An 18,868-nucleotide genomic window follows, 5' to 3' on the forward strand; every position below is an offset into this window, starting at 1 on the left:
GATGTTTTCAGAGAACTATCCACAATGACTCCAAGATCTTTTTCTTGAGTGATAACAGCTAATTTAGACCCCATCATTTTATATGTATAATTAGGATTATGTTTTCCGATGTGCATTACTTTACATTTATCAACATTGAATTTCATCTGCCATTTTGTTCCCCAGTCACCCAGTTTTGTGAGATCCTTTTGTAGCTCAAAGGCTGTTAAACTGGGAGTGGGACTGTTTTGCTGTGTCCCGGAAAGTCTCATCTATGTACCTCTCTGTCACCCATAGCTCCAGTTCAGCCACTCTGGTCTCTGAGGGCCAGAAGCAACTTGCACCAAATGCGCGCACACACTGCCCTCCCAGTAGGCTCATTCTTTCTTGTCCTGTCCTCAGAGGTTAACTAAAACAGTTTTTCTTCTTCAAGAGCTTGCGTACGTCCATTCCAATGTAGATGTTTGCGTGCCCCAAATACAGTTGCTAGAAATTTTCCTCTCAGTGGTATCTGTAGGGTCAGCTCTGGCACCTTCTGGTGCTGTGTACTCATAGCGCTGGTATAAAGGGCCCCTCAGTTCCTCCTTATCGCCCGTGACAGTTGCTGGAACTGTTCTAACTTGCTATCGCAAGTTTCTCAGTGGACTGTGGTTTTTTGTGTTAATTGCATATAGTTCTCTTTATAGTTGTTAGTTAAGTCTATTAGTGTAGTTTAGTTTTTCTCTATTAGCAGAGCTTAGGACTTCAAGTCTTGTGCCCCCTACAACGAGGCTATGCCCCTGAGTGACCTGCACTTCAGATAATAGGTGCTGACTACATGGGTGCTTTGGGACTGGAACACCCATGGGGAAAAAATAGTGGGCGCTCCCCCAGCAGCGGCCCCACTGATCAGCTCCTCCCCCTCCCTTCTGCCAGAGATCAGCTGTTCAACAGCATACAGGAGGCACTGAGGGGGAGGAGCAGGGGCAGAAAGAGGCAGGGTGAAGTGGGGGCAGGGCCTGCGGTGGAGCGGGAGTCTAGCACCCCCAGGGAAACCAGAAAGTCCGCACCTCTGCTTCAGATGCCTGACATGCTTGGGTGGGGCTCACACCAAGGACCCACTGCAAGATTTGCAGGGATTTTAAGCCCCTTACCAAGAAGGATCAGGAGGCCAGCTTGAAGTCCCTGCTGTTGGAGGCTGTGCTGAGACCTTCCTTGGAGCCGTGCCGATCGGACTTGGCACTGAGCACTTCATCGTGGGTGAGGAGTGCTCCTCCCACCATGGCAGTCTTGGCACCATTCAGCATCCCCAGTGCCAAGGAAGAAGCAGAAGAAGCTGCAGCTGAGAGAGGTCGTTTCCTGTCCCCAAAGGAGGAAAGGCACGGAGAGCAGAACGGAGTGCGACCTGTGTCAGGCCACTCCTGCCCCGGCAGCCCAGAAGCTGGTGCCGTTGATTCTGGCCCTTATGTGGGTACCATTGAGTCTGGCTCTGGAAGACCCACCCACACTGGAAGGTCGGCACTGTACCAGTGCTGATGACATAGATGGCACTGCAAAGACGTTTGTTGCCACCAGGGACATGCTTTCGCTGTCGGTGCTGGCATCACTGGCAGTTCAGGAGTCAGTGATGTCGGTGCCAGGGAGCACAAGGGAGTATGCAGTCACTGGTCACCATTCGGAGGCCTGGTACCATTGAAAGGGTAACTGTTCATTTGGTCCCACCACAGTCTTCCCCACCTCAGCACCGATCTCCAGTATCTCTGGGAACTACTCATGGTCACCAAGCAGAGACTCATCATCTGAGTCGGGGTCATACTCCTCCCATCTGAGGAGTTGACCCCGACATGCCTCCAGACATCCCTACCCAGCTGTGGACTTGGGCTCAGGAATGACATTGGGTTCTTTGCCTCCGGGTATTGGCCCATGCCCATGCAGTGGCTTTTTTGGAAACTGTGGGCATTTCCACCTGTGCAGGGGCCCCAGTCGAGGTGCTCCTGATCGGTGGCCTCCGAAAGAGGAGCACCGCCATTCCTTAAGGCAGCGCCTCATCTGGACTCCAGTACCAAGCTCAGTGCCGAATATCAGGAGCTCGTGCTGTGGGATCAGGTCGGCGAGGAGTGCCATCAGCCGGTATCAGCGTCCACCTCCTCTGCTGCTGAGGCCATGTCAGGAGCAGGCATGTTACCTTCCCATGATGACTACAAGACACACCAGGAATTACTGAAAAGGGTTGCCAAAATTTGGGGTTACAGGTGGATGTAGTAAGAGTCCTCAAATAGTCTGGTCAGCATCCTGCTCATGGTGGGCCCATTGAGAGTACCCCTCCCCCACCCCTCAATGAGGCCACTGTGGATCTGTTTCCCTACCTCCCATGGCTAAGAGTGCCAAGAGGAAGTACTTTGTCCCTGCTCACGGCCATGAATTTCTATATATTCATTATTGTCCTCCTCCCCGCTCCACTCCCCACCTCACCCCTTGCGGATCCATGGTGGTCTCCCAACGGAAGGGCTCCAAGGCAAAGGACTCCAAGAATCTGGACCTGTTTGGAAAAAAGTCTACCCCACTGGGGGGTCTGCAGCTTAGGATTGCTAACCAGCAGGTGCTGCTGGGCAGATATGACTTCAACAAGTGGTACTCCATGTTGAAGTCCAAGGACTTGCTGCCACAGGAAGCTAGACTGGAGTTCTCCCTGGTGGAGGAGGAGAAATCCATAATGAGGGTTTCCCTGCAAGCAGCCCCTGATGCAGCAGGTTTGGCAGCCAGGTCCATAGCATCTGTGGTAGCCATGTAAGTGTTTGTGGCTTCAGTCCTCCGCCTTCCGCAGGAGGTTCAGTATACCCTCCAGAACCTACCCTTTGAGGGTACTTCACTTTTTTCGGAGTAGACCAATACAAAGCTTCACTGTGTGAAAGACTCCAGAGCAACCCTTAAGTCCCTGGGTTTGTATACCCCCGCTACATTGAGGAAGCACTTCAGATTGAAGCAGTCCTCCTGGTTCTTTGACCCTCCCACACACAGAGGAAACAGAGCTGGGACTTCAGGCATAGGCCACCGCTCCCCCACCGCTTCAGTCTGCCCCTTGCAGTCACTTGGGCAGCCCTAAGTCCCTTGACGGGACACTCAAGGACGTTGTATCAGTTTGATTTTCCGGATCCTGTTTCCCCTTTGTTTACAGACTGCTCGTCCCACTTCAAATGGGCATGGTTCCATAAAACTACAGACGGTTGTGTGTTGAACATGGTGGAACTGGGATATACTATCCAGTTCAGTTCTACCCCTCCTTTCCAGTCCCTCTTCAGGGACCCCTCTCATAAGCAACTTCTGGACTACAACATTCAGCTGCTCCTTTGGGTGGGAGCCGTGGAAGACGTTCCACAGGATCTAAAGAGGAAAGGGGTTTATTCCCATTATGTCCTAGTTCCAAAAGCCATCCTGCGCCAGCTCAACAGCTACCTTAAGAAACTGACGTTTTACATAGTCTCCTTGGTTTCCATTATTATTCCCTCTGGATCCAGGGACTGGTCCACTGCCCTCAAATTTGAATGATTCCTACTTTCACATATCTATCTTCAAGGTCACAGAAGGTTCCTCAGGTTCATTGTGAACCCCACGCACTAGCAATTTGCTGTTCTCCTGTTTGGCCTGTGAGTATTTACAAAGTGCATGGTGTGGTAGTAGCAGCCTACTTGAGGAGACAAGGGGTACCCGTATATGGACGAGGCTGGTCAGGGGTCAGTATAGCATCCACCTTATCCCGTCAACATTCAAGGCTCTAGCCTGCTAATAAACTTTTAGAAATTCACTCTCACTCCGGTGCAGAGGATAGTTTATTGGAGCGGTGCTCAACTCTACCCAAGCCCCAGAGCCTTCTTCCCAGAAGTCCAGTTTCAGGTGATAGTGTTCTTGATCATACACCTCAAGAACCTGTAGCCCGATCTATAGATTAAATTATATATAACCCATATATATAAATTATAGGTTACTTAAGAATCCCCACTTGTCATTTGGAGGGTTGACAGATTCGGGGGGGTTGACAGATTTCGGGCTAGAAATAAGTGAATTAATTATGCTTTTTTTGGTCAAATGTTTCTTTTCTCCTATCTTAAGAAGTTAGCATAGCCAGTGCTACACTGCCATCTAACAAACAATGAGGTCAATAGTGAGAATACATAAAAGGTAGGGCTGTCACGCGATTAAACAATAATAGAAAACCATTTATTTAAATATTTTTGGATGTTTTCTACATTTTCAAATCTTGATTTCAATTACAACACAGAATACAAAGTGTACAGTGCTCACTTTTTAAATGACAAATATTGGCACTGTAAAAAACAAAAGAAATAGTATTTTTCAGTTAACCTAATACAAGTACTGTAGTGCAGTCTCTTTATCATGAAAGTTGAGCTTACAAATACAGAATTTTTACAAAAAAAACTGCATTCAAAAATAAAACAATGTAAAACTGTAGAGCCTACACGTCCACTCAGTCCTACTTCAGCCACTCAGGCAAACAAGTTTAGTTACAATTTGCAGGAGATAATGCTGCCCGCTTCTTGTTTACAGTGTCACCTGAAAGTGAGAACAGGCATTCGCATGGCACTGTTGTAACTGGTGTTGCAAGATATTTATGTGCCAGATGTACTAAAGATTCATATGTCCCTTCATGCTTCAACTACCATTCTAGAAGATATGCATCCATGCTGGTGATGGGTTCTGCTCGATAATGATCCAAAGCAGAGTGGACTGAAGCATGTTCATTTTTATCATCTGAGTCAGATGCCACCAGCAGAAGGTTGATTTTCTTTTTTGGTGGTTTGGGTTCTGTAGCTTCTGGATCTGAGTGATGCTCTTTTAAGAATTCTGAAAGCATGCTTCACATCTCGTCCTCTCAGATTTTGGACGGTACTTCAGATTCTTAAACCTTGGGTCGAGTGCTGTAGCTATTTTTAGAAATCTCACGTTGGTACCTTCTTTGCATTTTGTCAAATCTGCTGTGGAAGTGTTCTTAAAATGAACAACATGTGCTGGGCCATCATCTGAGATTGCTATAACACGAAATATATGGCAGAATGCAGGTAGAAGAGAGAGCAGGAGACATACAATTCTCCCCCAAGGAGTTCAGTCACAAATTTAATTAACCCATTTTTTTTTTTTTTTTTTTTAACCGAGCATCATCAGCATGGAAGCATGTCCTCTGGAATGGTGGCTGAAGCATGAAGGGGCATTCGAACTTTAAGCATATCTGGCACATAAATACCTTACACTGCCGGCAACAAAAGTGCCATGCAAATGCCTTTTCTCACTTTCAGGTGATGTTGTAAATAAGAAGCAGGCAGCAGTATCTCCTATAAATGTAAACAAATTTGTTTGTCTTAGTGATTGGCTGAACAAGAAGTAGAACTGCGTGGACTTGTAGGATCTAAAGTTTTACATTGTTTTGTTTTTTGAGTGCAGTTATGTAACCAAAAAAAACTACATTTGCAAGTTACACTTTCATAATAAAGAGATTGCACTACAGTACTCGTATGAGGTGAATTGAAAGCAAATACTCACCAGCAGCTACACACCACAACACAGAAATACTGACCCAGGAACCAATCCCTGTAACAAACCCCATTGCCTACTCGGTCCCCGTTCTACTCTAACGACACCATCGGAGGACCTAACCATATCAGCCACACCATCAGGGGCTCATTCACCTGCACCTCTACTAATGTGATATGTGCCAGCAATGCCCCTCTGCCATGTACATTGACCAAACCGGACAGTCTGTATGTATAAGAATAAATGGACACAAATCAGATGTCATGAATGGTAACACACAAAAGCCAGTAGGAGAACAGTTCAGTGTGCCTGGACATTCAATAATGGATTTAAAAGTAGCCACCCTTCAACAAAAAAAATATTCAAAAACAGACTTCAGAGAGAAACTGCGGAGCTACAATTCATTTGCAAATTTAAACCATTAATTTGGGCTTGAATAGGGACTGGGAGTGGCTGGCTCACTACAAAACAACAGATTTATTTGGGCATAAGTTTTCGTAGGTAAAAAACCCCATTTCAGATGCATGGAGTGAAAATTACAGATGCAGGCATAAATTATACTGACACATGAAGCAAAGGGAGTTACCTTACAAGTGGAGAACGAGAGTTAACAAGGCCAATTCAGTCAGGGTGGATGTGGTCCATTCCCAATAATTGATGAGCAGGTGTCAATACCAAGAGAGGGAAGATTGCGTCTTTAAGGTGCCACCGGATTCCTCGTTGTTTTTGTGGATAGAGACTAACATGGCCACCCCTCTGATACTTGAAAAATACTATTTTTTGTTTATCATTTTTACAGTGCAAATATTTGTAATAAAAAAAATATAAAGTGAGCACTGTACACTTTGTATTCAGTGTTGTAATAGAAATCAATGTATTTGAAAATGTCGAAAGACAAAAAAAAAATTTAAATTGGTGTTCTATTCTTTAACAGTGCGATTAATTGCGATTAATTTTGTTAATCAGGATTAATTTTTGAGTTAATTGCATGAATGCACTGCAATTAATCAACAGTCTTACAAAGAAGCAATATACTTTCATATTATAATTCTAGTTAAATTAACATTCTAAAGGGGGATGAAATTAGGTTTTGAATCTAGTCAGGATTCAGACTTGCATAGGGTAATCACAGGTAAATAATCTTCACTGAATTTGGCTTTTGCACATACTTAAGTGATCTAATTTGTTAACCTGGCTCCAGGCCTTGGTATTGATAACCTCTAAAAGGTAAATTAAAAACTTAAAAATCTGGCTGTTTCAGCCAACCACCAACCAGGACTACTTATTTAATAAACTTCTGTGGCTTGTATATGTAGTCAGTCCCATTAAACATCTCTCAATTATATTCTAGGTTTGAAGGAGAACAAAAGTGCTTTTGATTTGTTTAATATATCTTCAGAAGAAAAAAATGAATACTCTGAGAATAACCGAAAAAGAGAGGACTCTTCAGTGGACTATAAATTCATAGAAGAATTCAAATCAAAAGAAAACAAACAATTATACAAGGAAAGGAGGAGCATAAGAGATGAGACCGATACCTGGACGTACATTGCTGCAGAAGGTGATCGGGAAGTGGACAATGTATGTCAAATGGAGGAGAATTCTGGTAAGTAATAAAAACAAGTCCACTGTTTTTGCTGTGCAAAAATTGAGTCATACTGAGTTCTACAAAGTTGTATGGCTGTAACTGTCCACTCACATTGCTCTCATCTGAGGAATCTGTTTTTCTGGACTGACACCCAGTATTGGAGTCTTGGCAAAGGATCTAAATTTCTAGGGTTCTGCACTAGTCTGTACAGGGAGTATAGCATTGTCTAGACCAGTGTTTCTCAAATACGGACCCCTATGGCCACCAGGACCTTTTTCTTGGGATCACTGCCTCCTGGGCTGTGATGGGGGCGTACAGAGCAGTAGCCCCTCTCCCAGGGCTGCCAGCAGTGGTTGGGCCCTGCCCCGCTCCAGAGACAGAAATGCTGGAGGTGCAGGCAGTTGATGAATTCTCCACTTTCCCCTAGGGTAGGGGAGGCAGGCTTTGGCCATGGGGCTTCGGGGTCCATCCATGCAGTGGCAGGTTCTGGTTCAGGCTTTGGCCCCAGGCTCACCCCCCGTTCCACCGTCCCTGGGCCCCGCTGCTTCTATGCCCACCTCCCCATCTAGGGCTTAATTTGTCCCAGGGCTTGCCGGAGCTGAGTAAGTCTACTGTGAAAAGTGATATTAACAAACATACTAATATCACTTTTCACAGCAGAAGACTTACCAGCTAGCAAGTCTTGGAGAAAGGGCAACCAAAAAAGCAAAAAAAAAAACCAAACCCCAAAACAAGACAGAGCATGCAAAACGCTTTGTGTTTCTATTCTGTTAATGTCCAGTAAAGAATAGAGACAACTGTAAATTATTTTTATTACTGAGTCTGAAAAAACCCTATATAAATAAATTACAATTTGGACATGTATATGTGCATATATTTGTTTTTCCTAAAGTTAATTAAGTGTTTTAGGAAAAATTGTCGGCATGGCCACCAGCCAGAGTTGGTGGCCACATTCTGAGGCCACCAAAAAATTTGTTGTGAGAACCCCTGGCCTAGACTGCAGAGTTCATGGTCTGTTTACTTTGAGCCCTAAGAAATTTGAAGCACGGGGTTAATGAACAACTTCGGAGCAAATTAACTTGGTTATTACACAAAAGGTATTAACACCTGCTGAAATGGATTGTTCATTTTAATGATGTTAAATGTCAGGACTAAACAAGCATTAACTTCTTTGACACTATCTCCTAAAACATAATTATTATTTTTTTCTTTAAAGTGAGAAGAAAGGTAACAGTAGGTGGTTTTTAGCCTGATTAAATTCTTGGGTCAAGGAAATAGTTCCTGCCAGTAAAATCATTGTGTATCTTTTAATTAGTTAGCTCTGCTTTTGACCACTCAGGTTACTGAACACTTGTGCCAATTTGTAATGTAACATACTATTTGGCGTTTTACCCCACTATGGATCATTACCTCCAGTTTGGCTCTGGAAAAATAAATGTGCAGGATTCTGTGCACATTATACTGCCAGTCAATACAGACAGCAGGCAGTGATTACATTTTGGTGGTTAGACAAAACAAGTAACTCATTTGGGGTTTGTATGATAGATGGCAGGCAGCAAGTCTTGAGTTTGGGAATGGACATGCAATTAGAATGGCTGACCCTGGAAGACTTTCAGAAGCATTTGGATGGAGAAGATGAGACTCATTCTTCAACAGAACCAATATCAAGTAGTAAGTAATTTTTGGGAAGAGGGAAAAATTTCTTATCTGGTGTTCTAAAGCGAATATTCCAATTGAATGAATTTTCTTTCAGCTCTACTGAGGGATGCTGTTAAAAATGGAGACTATGTTACAGTAAAGATGGCGCTTAATTCAAATGAAGAATATAATCTGGATCAAGAGGTAATATCTGTAAAGAGGAGGTATTGAAGGGAAATTTTGTACAAATCTAGTGTATGGAAGAGGAGACTTTACATAGAGCTCTTCAGGTTAAACTGTTCAGATTTGAAATTGGTAAGCAAAAATGTGCGTAGTTAAATATTACAAATATACTTAAATAGAACCCTAGATTCTAAATTGGCAGGTAAGCAGGAACTAACTTTCAGGTATTTGGTTTTTAAATCTGACTAGCTTATATTTAGCATACACATATAGTTGTGTTTTGGGTATTTTAAATGGTTATTGATCTCTTCTCCATTTCCTTTAAGTAAAACAGTCAGTCAGTTAACTCTTTGGGGGTTCGTTTCTATTGCAAATGACTGTATGCTGTAAAACTTGACAAGTATTTCTAAAATGTATGTACTTCTAAAACATATATATATAAGCATGAGAAATGGATGGACTTAAATCACTGATTTTCACCATGATTTAAATCAGCAAGCAGGAAACACTGATTAAATCGTGGGTTTTAATCTTGTTTTGCATCTGTACTTTTTAGTTATTTTCCTAAAGAAATGTTGATTCATTGGCTGGTATCCATTACAACATGTTGATTTGCAACTAAATACAGCATTTACACTAAATTTGGTAAGTCTTGCTAACCAGGAGGATACATTATATCTATACCAGAGCTTGTGGGAATGATTTGAATGTGGCCTGGTTATAGTGCACTTGTCCCCCCAAGCCCATTTACATATGTCTTGCTTTTTTTTTTTTTTTTTTAAATGTAGGTGATCCATGATGGTATCCCTGAACTGTGCTGAAGCACCGGGCTATCAAAGATTGTAGCACATTTCAGAGACTTCATTGTGGTCCAACCTATACTTACATGGAACTGTGTTGTAACTGGGTGCCTTTACAGGTGTAGTTAGTGTAAACAGGCTCCCATTTGTAGATTTTTGACTGAAAAGTAAACAATTTGTTGCAGGATTCAAGTGGAATGACGCTAGTGATGCTTGCTGCTGCGGGAGGGCATGATGACCTCCTCCGGCTCCTTATCAGAAAAGGAGCTAAAGTCAACTGTAGACAGAAAAATGGAACAACTGCATTGATACACGCAGCTGAAAAGGTTAGTTCCCTTCAACAGTATTCCTACATCTTGGCTTTTATTTTATGTTCAAACTCTCATTGCTTAGCTTGCCGCATCTAGTTAATTGAAGTATTTGTTCCAAATTTGCATCTGCGCCAGCTACTCAGATTGGTTAGTTGACTGGTGACCTTCAACTGATATTTCTGAATGTAGTTAATGAAGACAATCTTGCAATATGAATGTTTGTTTGAAAATTGTAAATATCAAACTGCTGCTTGTGAAGACTTACTGACAAAGCAGGCAACGTTGATCCTATGACAAAACTTCTGTTTTATTTAATCATTTTCTTACTGTGTTTAAGTAAATGAAATAAGACAGTATCAATTTATTTGAAACTTCAAAAGATAAAACACCTTACTGTAAAGTTTTATATGTAACAAAGTGTCAGCTTTTTCATTTGGAAGTTTAGCTGTTCATGAATTATCTTGTCTTCATTCAGAACGAAAATCCTCCTGTTCATGACTTGTGGGGGGGACTGTTAAAAGCTTGCAAGTGAACCTGACATCCAGGGGTAACGCAGTACCACTTTGGTGCCTTATTTTAGGGTCTTACACGCTACTAAAATCTTAATCATTCTACATTCTGTATTTAGCTTACTGTCTGAAATATTTTTAAATTTTAAAGTTTAACTGTTCTGTTCTTTTCTTTTTTAAGAACTTTCTAACTACAGTGGCCATTCTTTTGGAAGCTGGGGCTTATCTTAACGTCCAACAGAGCAGTGGTGAAACTGCTTTAATGAAGGTAAATGCAGTTTTAGCCTGATGTTGTTTGATATTGTCTAATATTCAGCATTTTAGCAAGCATACTATAGGAGGACGACAGTGTGGTATGTACAGGTATGTCTGTGGCCAGGTCTGTTTCCATGGTCTTCTTTCTCAAACCACATTTTAGCTTTAAATATAGGACAAAGATCTACTGTATGTGTCAAAGCCCTCAGACCGCTGTCATTAGTGCAGTAATCTTTCAGTCAGTGTACTAATGCATCTCTTACTAAATGGAAAAGCTTATGATAATGCAACAGTAAAGTTGCATGTTGCATGTAATCCCAAAATACACGTGTCATCTGCACACGGGTTTAACTGCAGGTTGGTTTCTCTGTTCACTTCCCAGATCAAGAGAATGTGAGTTGAGGATTGCAGGCCAGTCTGGTTCCTTAGCAGGAGGGCAAAAATGCCAGAAAGTGAGAGATGCCTCCACACCCAATTATTTTTGCCCCCAGGTGATAACCCAGAGTAGGGTTTTCCTGTACTTGTTTTCTAGCAAGAGAAGGTCGGTCAGTGTTGTAATGGGGAAATGCTGAGACCCTCAATGTCCCTGGGAAGAACAAGGTTGGTGAGGTAATGTCTTTTATTGTGCCAACTTATGTTAGCAAGAGAGACAAGCTTTCAAGACACACAGCGCTCTTCTTCAGGTCTGGGAAAGGTAGGTACACCCAGATTCACAGCAAAATGCAAGGAGGAACAGATTGTTTAGCGTAAGTAGCAAGCAAATATTGTAAGGTACCATTCAAGGTAGAGTGGCCCATTAACACCTCTGCAGCCATAGGACAAAGAGTGTTGTAACAAGCCATAAATTCAGTGTCTCTGTTCAGTTCATGATTTTTAGTGTCTAGCAGAGTAATGAATTTAAGCTCCCAGACTCGTCTTTTAAAAGTGCTGTGCAGGTTTCCTTTGAGTATGATATCGTTCTACTTTGCATTTTGCTGTGATGCTGGGAGTACCTTTCCCAGGCCTGAAGAAGAGCTCTTGTATGGTTTGGAAGCTTCTCTTGCTCACCAACACAAGTTGGTCCAACAAAAGATATTACCTCCCTCACCTTCTCTCTCCAATATCCTGGGACTGACATGGCTTCAACTACCCTGCATACAACCTGGGAAGAACGGTCAGACAGGTGGACTGTATTTAATGTTCTATCCAGCGACTCATTACATCAGCGCTCGCAAGGAATGTTGAAGTTCTCATACTAGGGTTAGATTGTCCATGGTAAGTGAAATGCATAACTTTTGTGGACAGCATAATCTATTTAGAGGGAATCATCAAGAATATGGATGACACGTATGATAGGTTTATAAGTAGGAGACTTGTAATTTAAAATCTGAAATTAACATCCAGAAAGAATTAAAAGTACTGGAGTGTAACCTGTAGCTATTTTATGAACTCCTCAATCCCCAGTTAGTTTTTAAAATACTGATTCTGCTGTAATTCAGTTCTCATTATGAAGTATTTTGCTACTTCACGTGTGTGTTTTTTCCCCTTTCATGTGTAGGCTTGTAAGAGAGGAAACTCTGACATTGTACGACTTATGATTGAAAGTGGAGCAGATTGTAACATTTTGTCAAAGCATCAGAACAGTGCACTTCATTTTGCTAAACAGTGTAATAATGTGCTGGTGTATGATCTGCTCAAGAGTCACTTGGAAACGTAAGTAGTCTGTGTAGTTCTTCATTGTCTGAAACTTCAGATGTGGTTCATGTACCGCATGATTTTGGCTTAAGTCACTGAGAAGAAAGTCAGAGAAATGCTAGGGAAAAATGCAAGTTTCCCCTAGACAGAAAAAATAAATTAAGCGGTCCCAAAATCACCCAGGGATCGGCAACCCAACAGTTTTTGAAACATTGAATAAAAGTGCAGAAAGAGGAGGCAACTGACAAGCAGCTTGGGCTAACGTATTTCACTTTATAAAAATGTGCCTGTGTAGTGCTCTGGGGGCTCTGTTATTCAGTAGCACCCACAGTGTGCTAGGTACTGGTCAAACACCTGAACACAGTCTGTGAGTTGAAGAGTTTTCAGTATAATACCACCACCTTTATGAAGAGAGGGGAGGCGGTATAAAGATGTATATATTTTAACTACACATTTTTATATAAGTGTCAGTTATTCCTACCTGCCCATCAGTCTACTTATTATTAGTTGACTAAATCTTTTAGCACTGCTAGGTAGAGGGGAAGAAACAATTAAAACTAAACAAATAGACCAATATCAAGCCAACTAGGCCCTTCCAAATCCTCAAAGTCCTTCAGATCCAGAGCTCACTATTTTCCCTCTAGGTCTCTCATGAGAAAACCAGAGGTTTTAGTTTGAGTTCTGGAGATAGTCTCAACTACCACAGACAGGGAGAGGGTGATCACTGAATAGGAATAATTTAAAGCTTTAAATTGAAACCAGTGTCTGTAAAGTTGAGAACCAAGAACCCTGGAGTTCTAATTCAGCCCCTGACCTTGGTTAAGTCATTTAACCCCTGTCTGTTTCAGGATTCCCTGTTTCATATGGGTGTTTAGTAACTACTTGTAAAGGTCTAAAATGCTAAGTATTATTGACAGATGCTGTCTTTCCCTTTGAAAGTTCGGTTGTCTGCTGCTAGTAGAAAGGCTTTGTCTGACTCCCTCATCACAGTCACTGCACAAATCAACTCTTCAGTGGGAGTCTTATCTCTCTCAAATTGAATTTTTACTCAACATGAATTGGGAACTCTATCTGTTCTCACATGCAGCATCATAAGTAAAACTACAAATCAGCCTGGCTGCAAGCAAAGTGCTAATCAGTACAGTAGAGATGCTGTCTCTGCCTGGCCATTGAGTTATTCCAAGGGCACTGAGTATTTCCTGTTGTTGGAATTTTGTTTCTGTATTGGAGAACTTTCCAGACCTGTCACCAATTTGAATTTTTTGAAGATTCTGCGGTGTACCTGTCTCAAGCTCATTGTGGTATTTAACATCTGCAGACCAGACATAAGCAAGCAAATCTCACAACCAAACTAGATTCCTGATAAAATTTGATAGCAGCTCCTCATTTCTAGGAATTGGGATATTCCTCCTTTTAAATGTAAAGCAGGATGTATTCGCTTTTGGAATTCGGAATCCTAAATCTTACTCTCTAGAATCCTTCTGTGCTTCAATAACTGGTACATCTATTACTGATAGTAATCTTTGTACAGTGATATGATCCTTATCTAGAAGGGAATACAGTTGCTCTAAATCTACTGTAAGCATCATTTCTTTGCTTATTTAGGCTCTCAAGAGTAGCAGAAGATGCAATTAGGGATTACTTTGAAGCTCGTCTTGCCTTGTTGGAGCCTGTCTTTCCGATTGCATGTCACCGTCTCTGTGAAGGACCAGATTTTTCTATGGATTTCAACTATAAACCCCCACAGAATGTGCCAGAAGGTAAGATTAGAATCTGTTTCTAATCTGCAGTTAAAACAATGTATGGTATTACACAACGCTAATTTAACCATAAATTCCATCTTTTCAGAAACGTCCCCTTATTTCATTAGTTTTTTTTTTTTTTTTAAACCAAACATCCTCCCTACTTCATTCCTTTTGGCCTTATAACTCACTCATTTTTCAGGGCCTTCCTTCTACTTGTTAGTCAGGTCCTTTCTTTACGACATACATTTCCATTGCCAAACTTAAGCTAACTCTAATTCTTTAATTTCATATTTATCCTACACCTTGCCCCAATGACAAAGGCAGTCATCCTGCAATGAGCTTGCTTTCCATTGGTTTGGGAGTCTAGAATCTTTGTGGTTCTGAACAGCAACACTATGGACTAGTTATGCATCACCAAAGCAGTAAAATTTAGTATTTGTCAATATTTGCCAACAACCAAAATGGCAATCTTATAATAATATACAGTGTATTAGTATGAAGTTCTGTTTTGTTTAAAAACAAAAACCACAGTACCCTCCATCTAAATAAGGATTTAGTCAAGATACAGTGGATCTAGTTTTGGTCTCCTTTACCAGTTTGGGGACGGGGGTGTAACTTTTTAAAATCATAAACCTTCTAATTTCAGATTGATCAATTTCATAAAGAAAATGTGATCTAATTGTCCTCTCTTTAGGATCTGGAATTCTTCTGTTTGTTTTCCATTCAAACTTCTTTGGTAAAGAAGTCATTGCTCGGCTCTGTGGACCATGCAGTGTGCAAGCAGTGGTTTTAAATGATAAATTCCAGCTTCCTGTATTTTTGGTAAGTATTGTTCATTTAACTAGTTAATCTGCTTTTATAGCACCTCTACAAAAAACAAACTTGTAATCTGTGTAATTTCAAGGGATTTGATGTGTACTTCAGTCCCAGAATATTTCTCGTAACAGACCTTTTAATATAGTAAATTGCAGAGGTTTCTTCGTTTCAGAACAGATTTTAAAAAAAAAAAAAAACACTGTAGAGAAACTGCAGTAGAAATGGTTATTAAATATTCCCATTTTCCTGTCTTCAAGGCTAGTGAAGATCAGGGTATCAGAGATGAAGCACTGTCAGTAGGGAGTTGAGCAGGAAGTGGGCAAATTGTCAATCTTAGTACCTTTTCTGGTCAGCTTCAATCAATGACATGAGAATTTCAAAAGCTCAAGAATCCCAGTCTCTTAGCCATGAAAGAACTAAGTTTGAGTTAAACTGCTTTGTATTAAGTATACTATCCTGAAATTTGTAGCAATTAAACTTGTATTCCTAAGTTTACCTTTCATTAGTGCTTCAATATAATCACATTCCCTAGTTCTGTTTCTTCACAGAGAATGATGCACGTACCCCAGAGGGCTTAATTAATGTTGTCTCTGAACTATCTTTCCAAAAATACACTTGTAGCTATGGATGAGATGTTCTTAACTCCAATCTCTGTGCTTCTCTGGGCACTTTGAGGTTAAATGCAGAAGTATTTGCCACACACCAACACTAACTTATTGTAATTTTTTCTTTTAGGATAGTCACTTTATTTATTCCTTCAGTCCTGTTACAGGCCTTAACAAGCTTTTTATACGGTTGACAGAAGCGCCTGCTGCCAAGGTGAGACATGCTTACCTGTCCAAAATGTGCGTAATAAGGTGGTGGTAGAGCGATTTTATTTTGACAGATGTTTCAATGTCTTTCTGTTCCAGGAGTCTCAGTACTACAAATTATAGGCCTGGCCTATAAATGTAAAATTATTTAAGGTGTTCCTCATTTCCTTCCCTTCAATTCAGTAGCCAACCCTTTTCAGCCCCTGTCCCAGTCTATCTGTGATGTTGCCAAAAGTCACTTAGGGTCACTGCTGATGAGATTCACTTTGAAGTTGGAAATATTTCCATCATGAATAAACAATAACCAGAGTAATTCATACCCCAGAACAAAGTGCTTAAATTGCAGTAGGACTAAATTATTGCAAATGGTGTTTACTAGGTCAGTAATAGGGAGCAAGTAAAGGTAGCAGCTACCAGATGTGCACTGAATGATGTGGGCACAGACCAACTACCAGCCATCTTTTGTTAAACCTGTGTAACTGGTTTCAGTGCTATGGAAAGTTCAGAAGCTGTTACTCAAGAGCATGCATTGAAGTGAGGGTGTGCAATTTCCTTTTTAGAAGTGTAGAAAGTCTGCTAGATGCTGCCAGATAGTTCCTGCAGTGGTCACAATAGTCACCACAAGAGTAATGATAGGTTGATTCTGTCTAATAACACTTCTGGGAGGAGGAGTTGTGGTTCTTATTCTCTCTAGCACTACAGAATAATGAGGTTTTCCTGTATTTAATTATGCTGCCTATCAAATACAGTAGCATTTCATCCAAAAAGCTTTTCTAACAACCTGATTGCTGGCTAACATGATAAAGGAAGGTAATTCTATTGAAGCTCCTGGTCAAGGTTTGGAGTACGCTAATTTACAAATTTGTTTGCTGTATGAACAGAGGATGCTTAAGGTACTTCAGAATATTAAGTACTTTCCTTTTAATTTTGATTTTCAAACTTCATTTTAGAATATGGGTCCAAAAAATTCTGATCCACCAAGTACAGATTATATAAACTCCATTTTCTTCAGTTACTAGCAAGTTTCCTCCACCTCCCCTTTACTCAGTATTTTTACCTTTGTGCAAGATATATGGATAGTCATTTGAAGCATTTTTTCCCTTCTTACAGGTAAAGTTGCTAATGGGGGCATACAGAGTGCAGCTGCAGTGACCTCATGAAGTTGCAAGGATAATGATTTCACTGAACTCTTTGGACATACTTCTGGTTCCTCCCTCCATTTAAAAACTGATAAAGCAGTTTGGAACTTTTGGCACATCCACTATTCTCAGATCGTGTTCCCACTTTAACACATTTAATCAGGCAATCTACCTGAAAGTACCTGTTGGATAGCCGATCAATGTTCTACTCGAATTGGTGGGACAGGTGTCAATTTTATTTTGTACAGGTGTAGATGTAAGTATTTGTGCCAATACCTGTAATTCCATTTTTTCTTTAATATGTAGAGTGAGCCCAGACTGCATATTTCAGCTTTTCCACAATGTGGAATGGTGCATATAAGAGCTAGTTAAGAAAATTAGAGGAAATGTCTTTTTTTTTTTTTTTTTATAGTAATTATGAAGATCTTCACTTGTAAACTAAAATTTTCTACTTGTCCTAATGGTAATGTTTCTATGTAAAATGCAAAGCTGTCATATTCTTGGAGCAGTGGGCAGAACTAACTTCAAAGTTGCTGCATTACAGACTTAACCTTGAGTTGCTAAGGGCTGCATTCTTAATGGTGGATAAAGGAGATCTGTCATCAGTGGGACTTCATGTCAAGAATAAGCTAGCAGTTACACTTAAATGATTCCTTCAAGTAATGCCTACGTTTGTTTTGAAAGTATAGTTTATATTAAAGTTTAAAATCTACTTTTATATTGGAGAAACAATTGATAGTTTTACAGATAATCTGAATCTTTCAGGTCGTCTTGTGTAGACATAGAGGAAAATAAACACATACCTACCAATAAACTAGAAAACTTGTAATTACTTTCAGTAGCCAGATGATACTTTTGTAGACAAAAGGATGCTCACCGGGTTCAGACCATCTAAAACCTTTGAAGTGGGATTTCATATATTACCCTCTAATCCAGACATTAGTTCCTCAATGCAAAGAGCTGCTATCTTTTATTTAAATGACCTGTTTTATCAGATGACAGCATTTCTGGAATGGTTTTGTGCTTTTAAATACAAATGTAAAACTTCTGCATGAAGTATAGAACAATATTTTTGTTTGTAAATTAAACGTCACTTTGAAAGGTAAAAATCCAGATTGTGCCTTTGCTGTTCTGGTTGCTGTGTGTAATTTACATGCCGCTATGTGCCTATATTGTTACCAAAACTATTTGTGGAAGAAATGCTTATTGTATTAGAGTGCTCACCATTAAAACAGTGCAACTGTATTATGTATCCTTTTTAAGAACTGTGATTTTATGTAACTTCAAACAGATTAACTTCTGGTTCTGAAAGAAAAGCTAAAGGATTTAACTTTTTAAAAACATGAAACTTTTTAGATACCAAATTACAATAGTTTTAATTAAAGCACATGATTTCAATCTTGTGGAATGTCACATTAAACTAAATAAAACGAGAACAGTGACATACGCCCTTTGCAAATATACATTCTACTTTGTATCAAAATAGCTGTTTATCCTTTTTTATTTAAACACTATGTATGGAAATTAACAAATGTGTTCTGGGGGAGATGTAGCTACTCTGCAAAAATTTTGTAATGTTATACCTCATTTATTACTTCACTTTCACACATCATATTATGTTTAACACCAGTTCAGGATCAAGTACTTTTGGGAATCTTGTATAAGTGCACTTTTCATATTTTGTGTGTTGCCTTGTTAGCAGTTTACTCATCTTAAACTCTGCTGTTGTGAAATAAACCTGAGTTTTAGAGGGCTTGCTCCAATAGAAGTCAGAAGCAAAACTTGCATTGATTTCAATAGGAACAGGATCTGTTCCTGAATGCCTCAATTTTCCTATTTCAGAAGGTTTTTTTCAAATGTGTAGTGGACTAGAGTAGTCATTTCTCAGTTAGTTTT

General features: G+C 40.4%; 1 protein-coding gene across 1 annotated transcript in view; it reads left to right on the forward strand.

Annotated features, from left to right (window-relative positions):
- MPHOSPH8 (M-phase phosphoprotein 8) overlaps nt 1-18,217 on the forward strand; it is a 46,846-nt gene extending 28,629 nt beyond the window's left edge. Inside the window, exons 5-14 of the mRNA XM_037890621.2 lie at nt 6,854-7,108; nt 8,636-8,761; nt 8,844-8,932; nt 9,897-10,037; nt 10,713-10,799; nt 12,324-12,478; nt 14,066-14,220; nt 14,900-15,027; nt 15,757-15,840; nt 16,944-18,217. Of these exons, the coding sequence (XP_037746549.1) occupies nt 6,854-7,108; nt 8,636-8,761; nt 8,844-8,932; nt 9,897-10,037; nt 10,713-10,799; nt 12,324-12,478; nt 14,066-14,220; nt 14,900-15,027; nt 15,757-15,840; nt 16,944-16,985 (1,262 nt within the window). The 3' untranslated portion in view covers nt 16,986-18,217. The remainder of the gene's footprint in view (nt 1-6,853; nt 7,109-8,635; nt 8,762-8,843; nt 8,933-9,896; nt 10,038-10,712; nt 10,800-12,323; nt 12,479-14,065; nt 14,221-14,899; nt 15,028-15,756; nt 15,841-16,943) is intronic.
- The last annotated feature ends 651 nt before the right edge of the window (nt 18,218-18,868 follow it).

This window comes from Chelonia mydas, chromosome 1 (genome assembly GCF_015237465.2).
Source record: "Chelonia mydas isolate rCheMyd1 chromosome 1, rCheMyd1.pri.v2, whole genome shotgun sequence".
Taxonomy (NCBI): Eukaryota; Metazoa; Chordata; order Testudines; family Cheloniidae; genus Chelonia; species Chelonia mydas.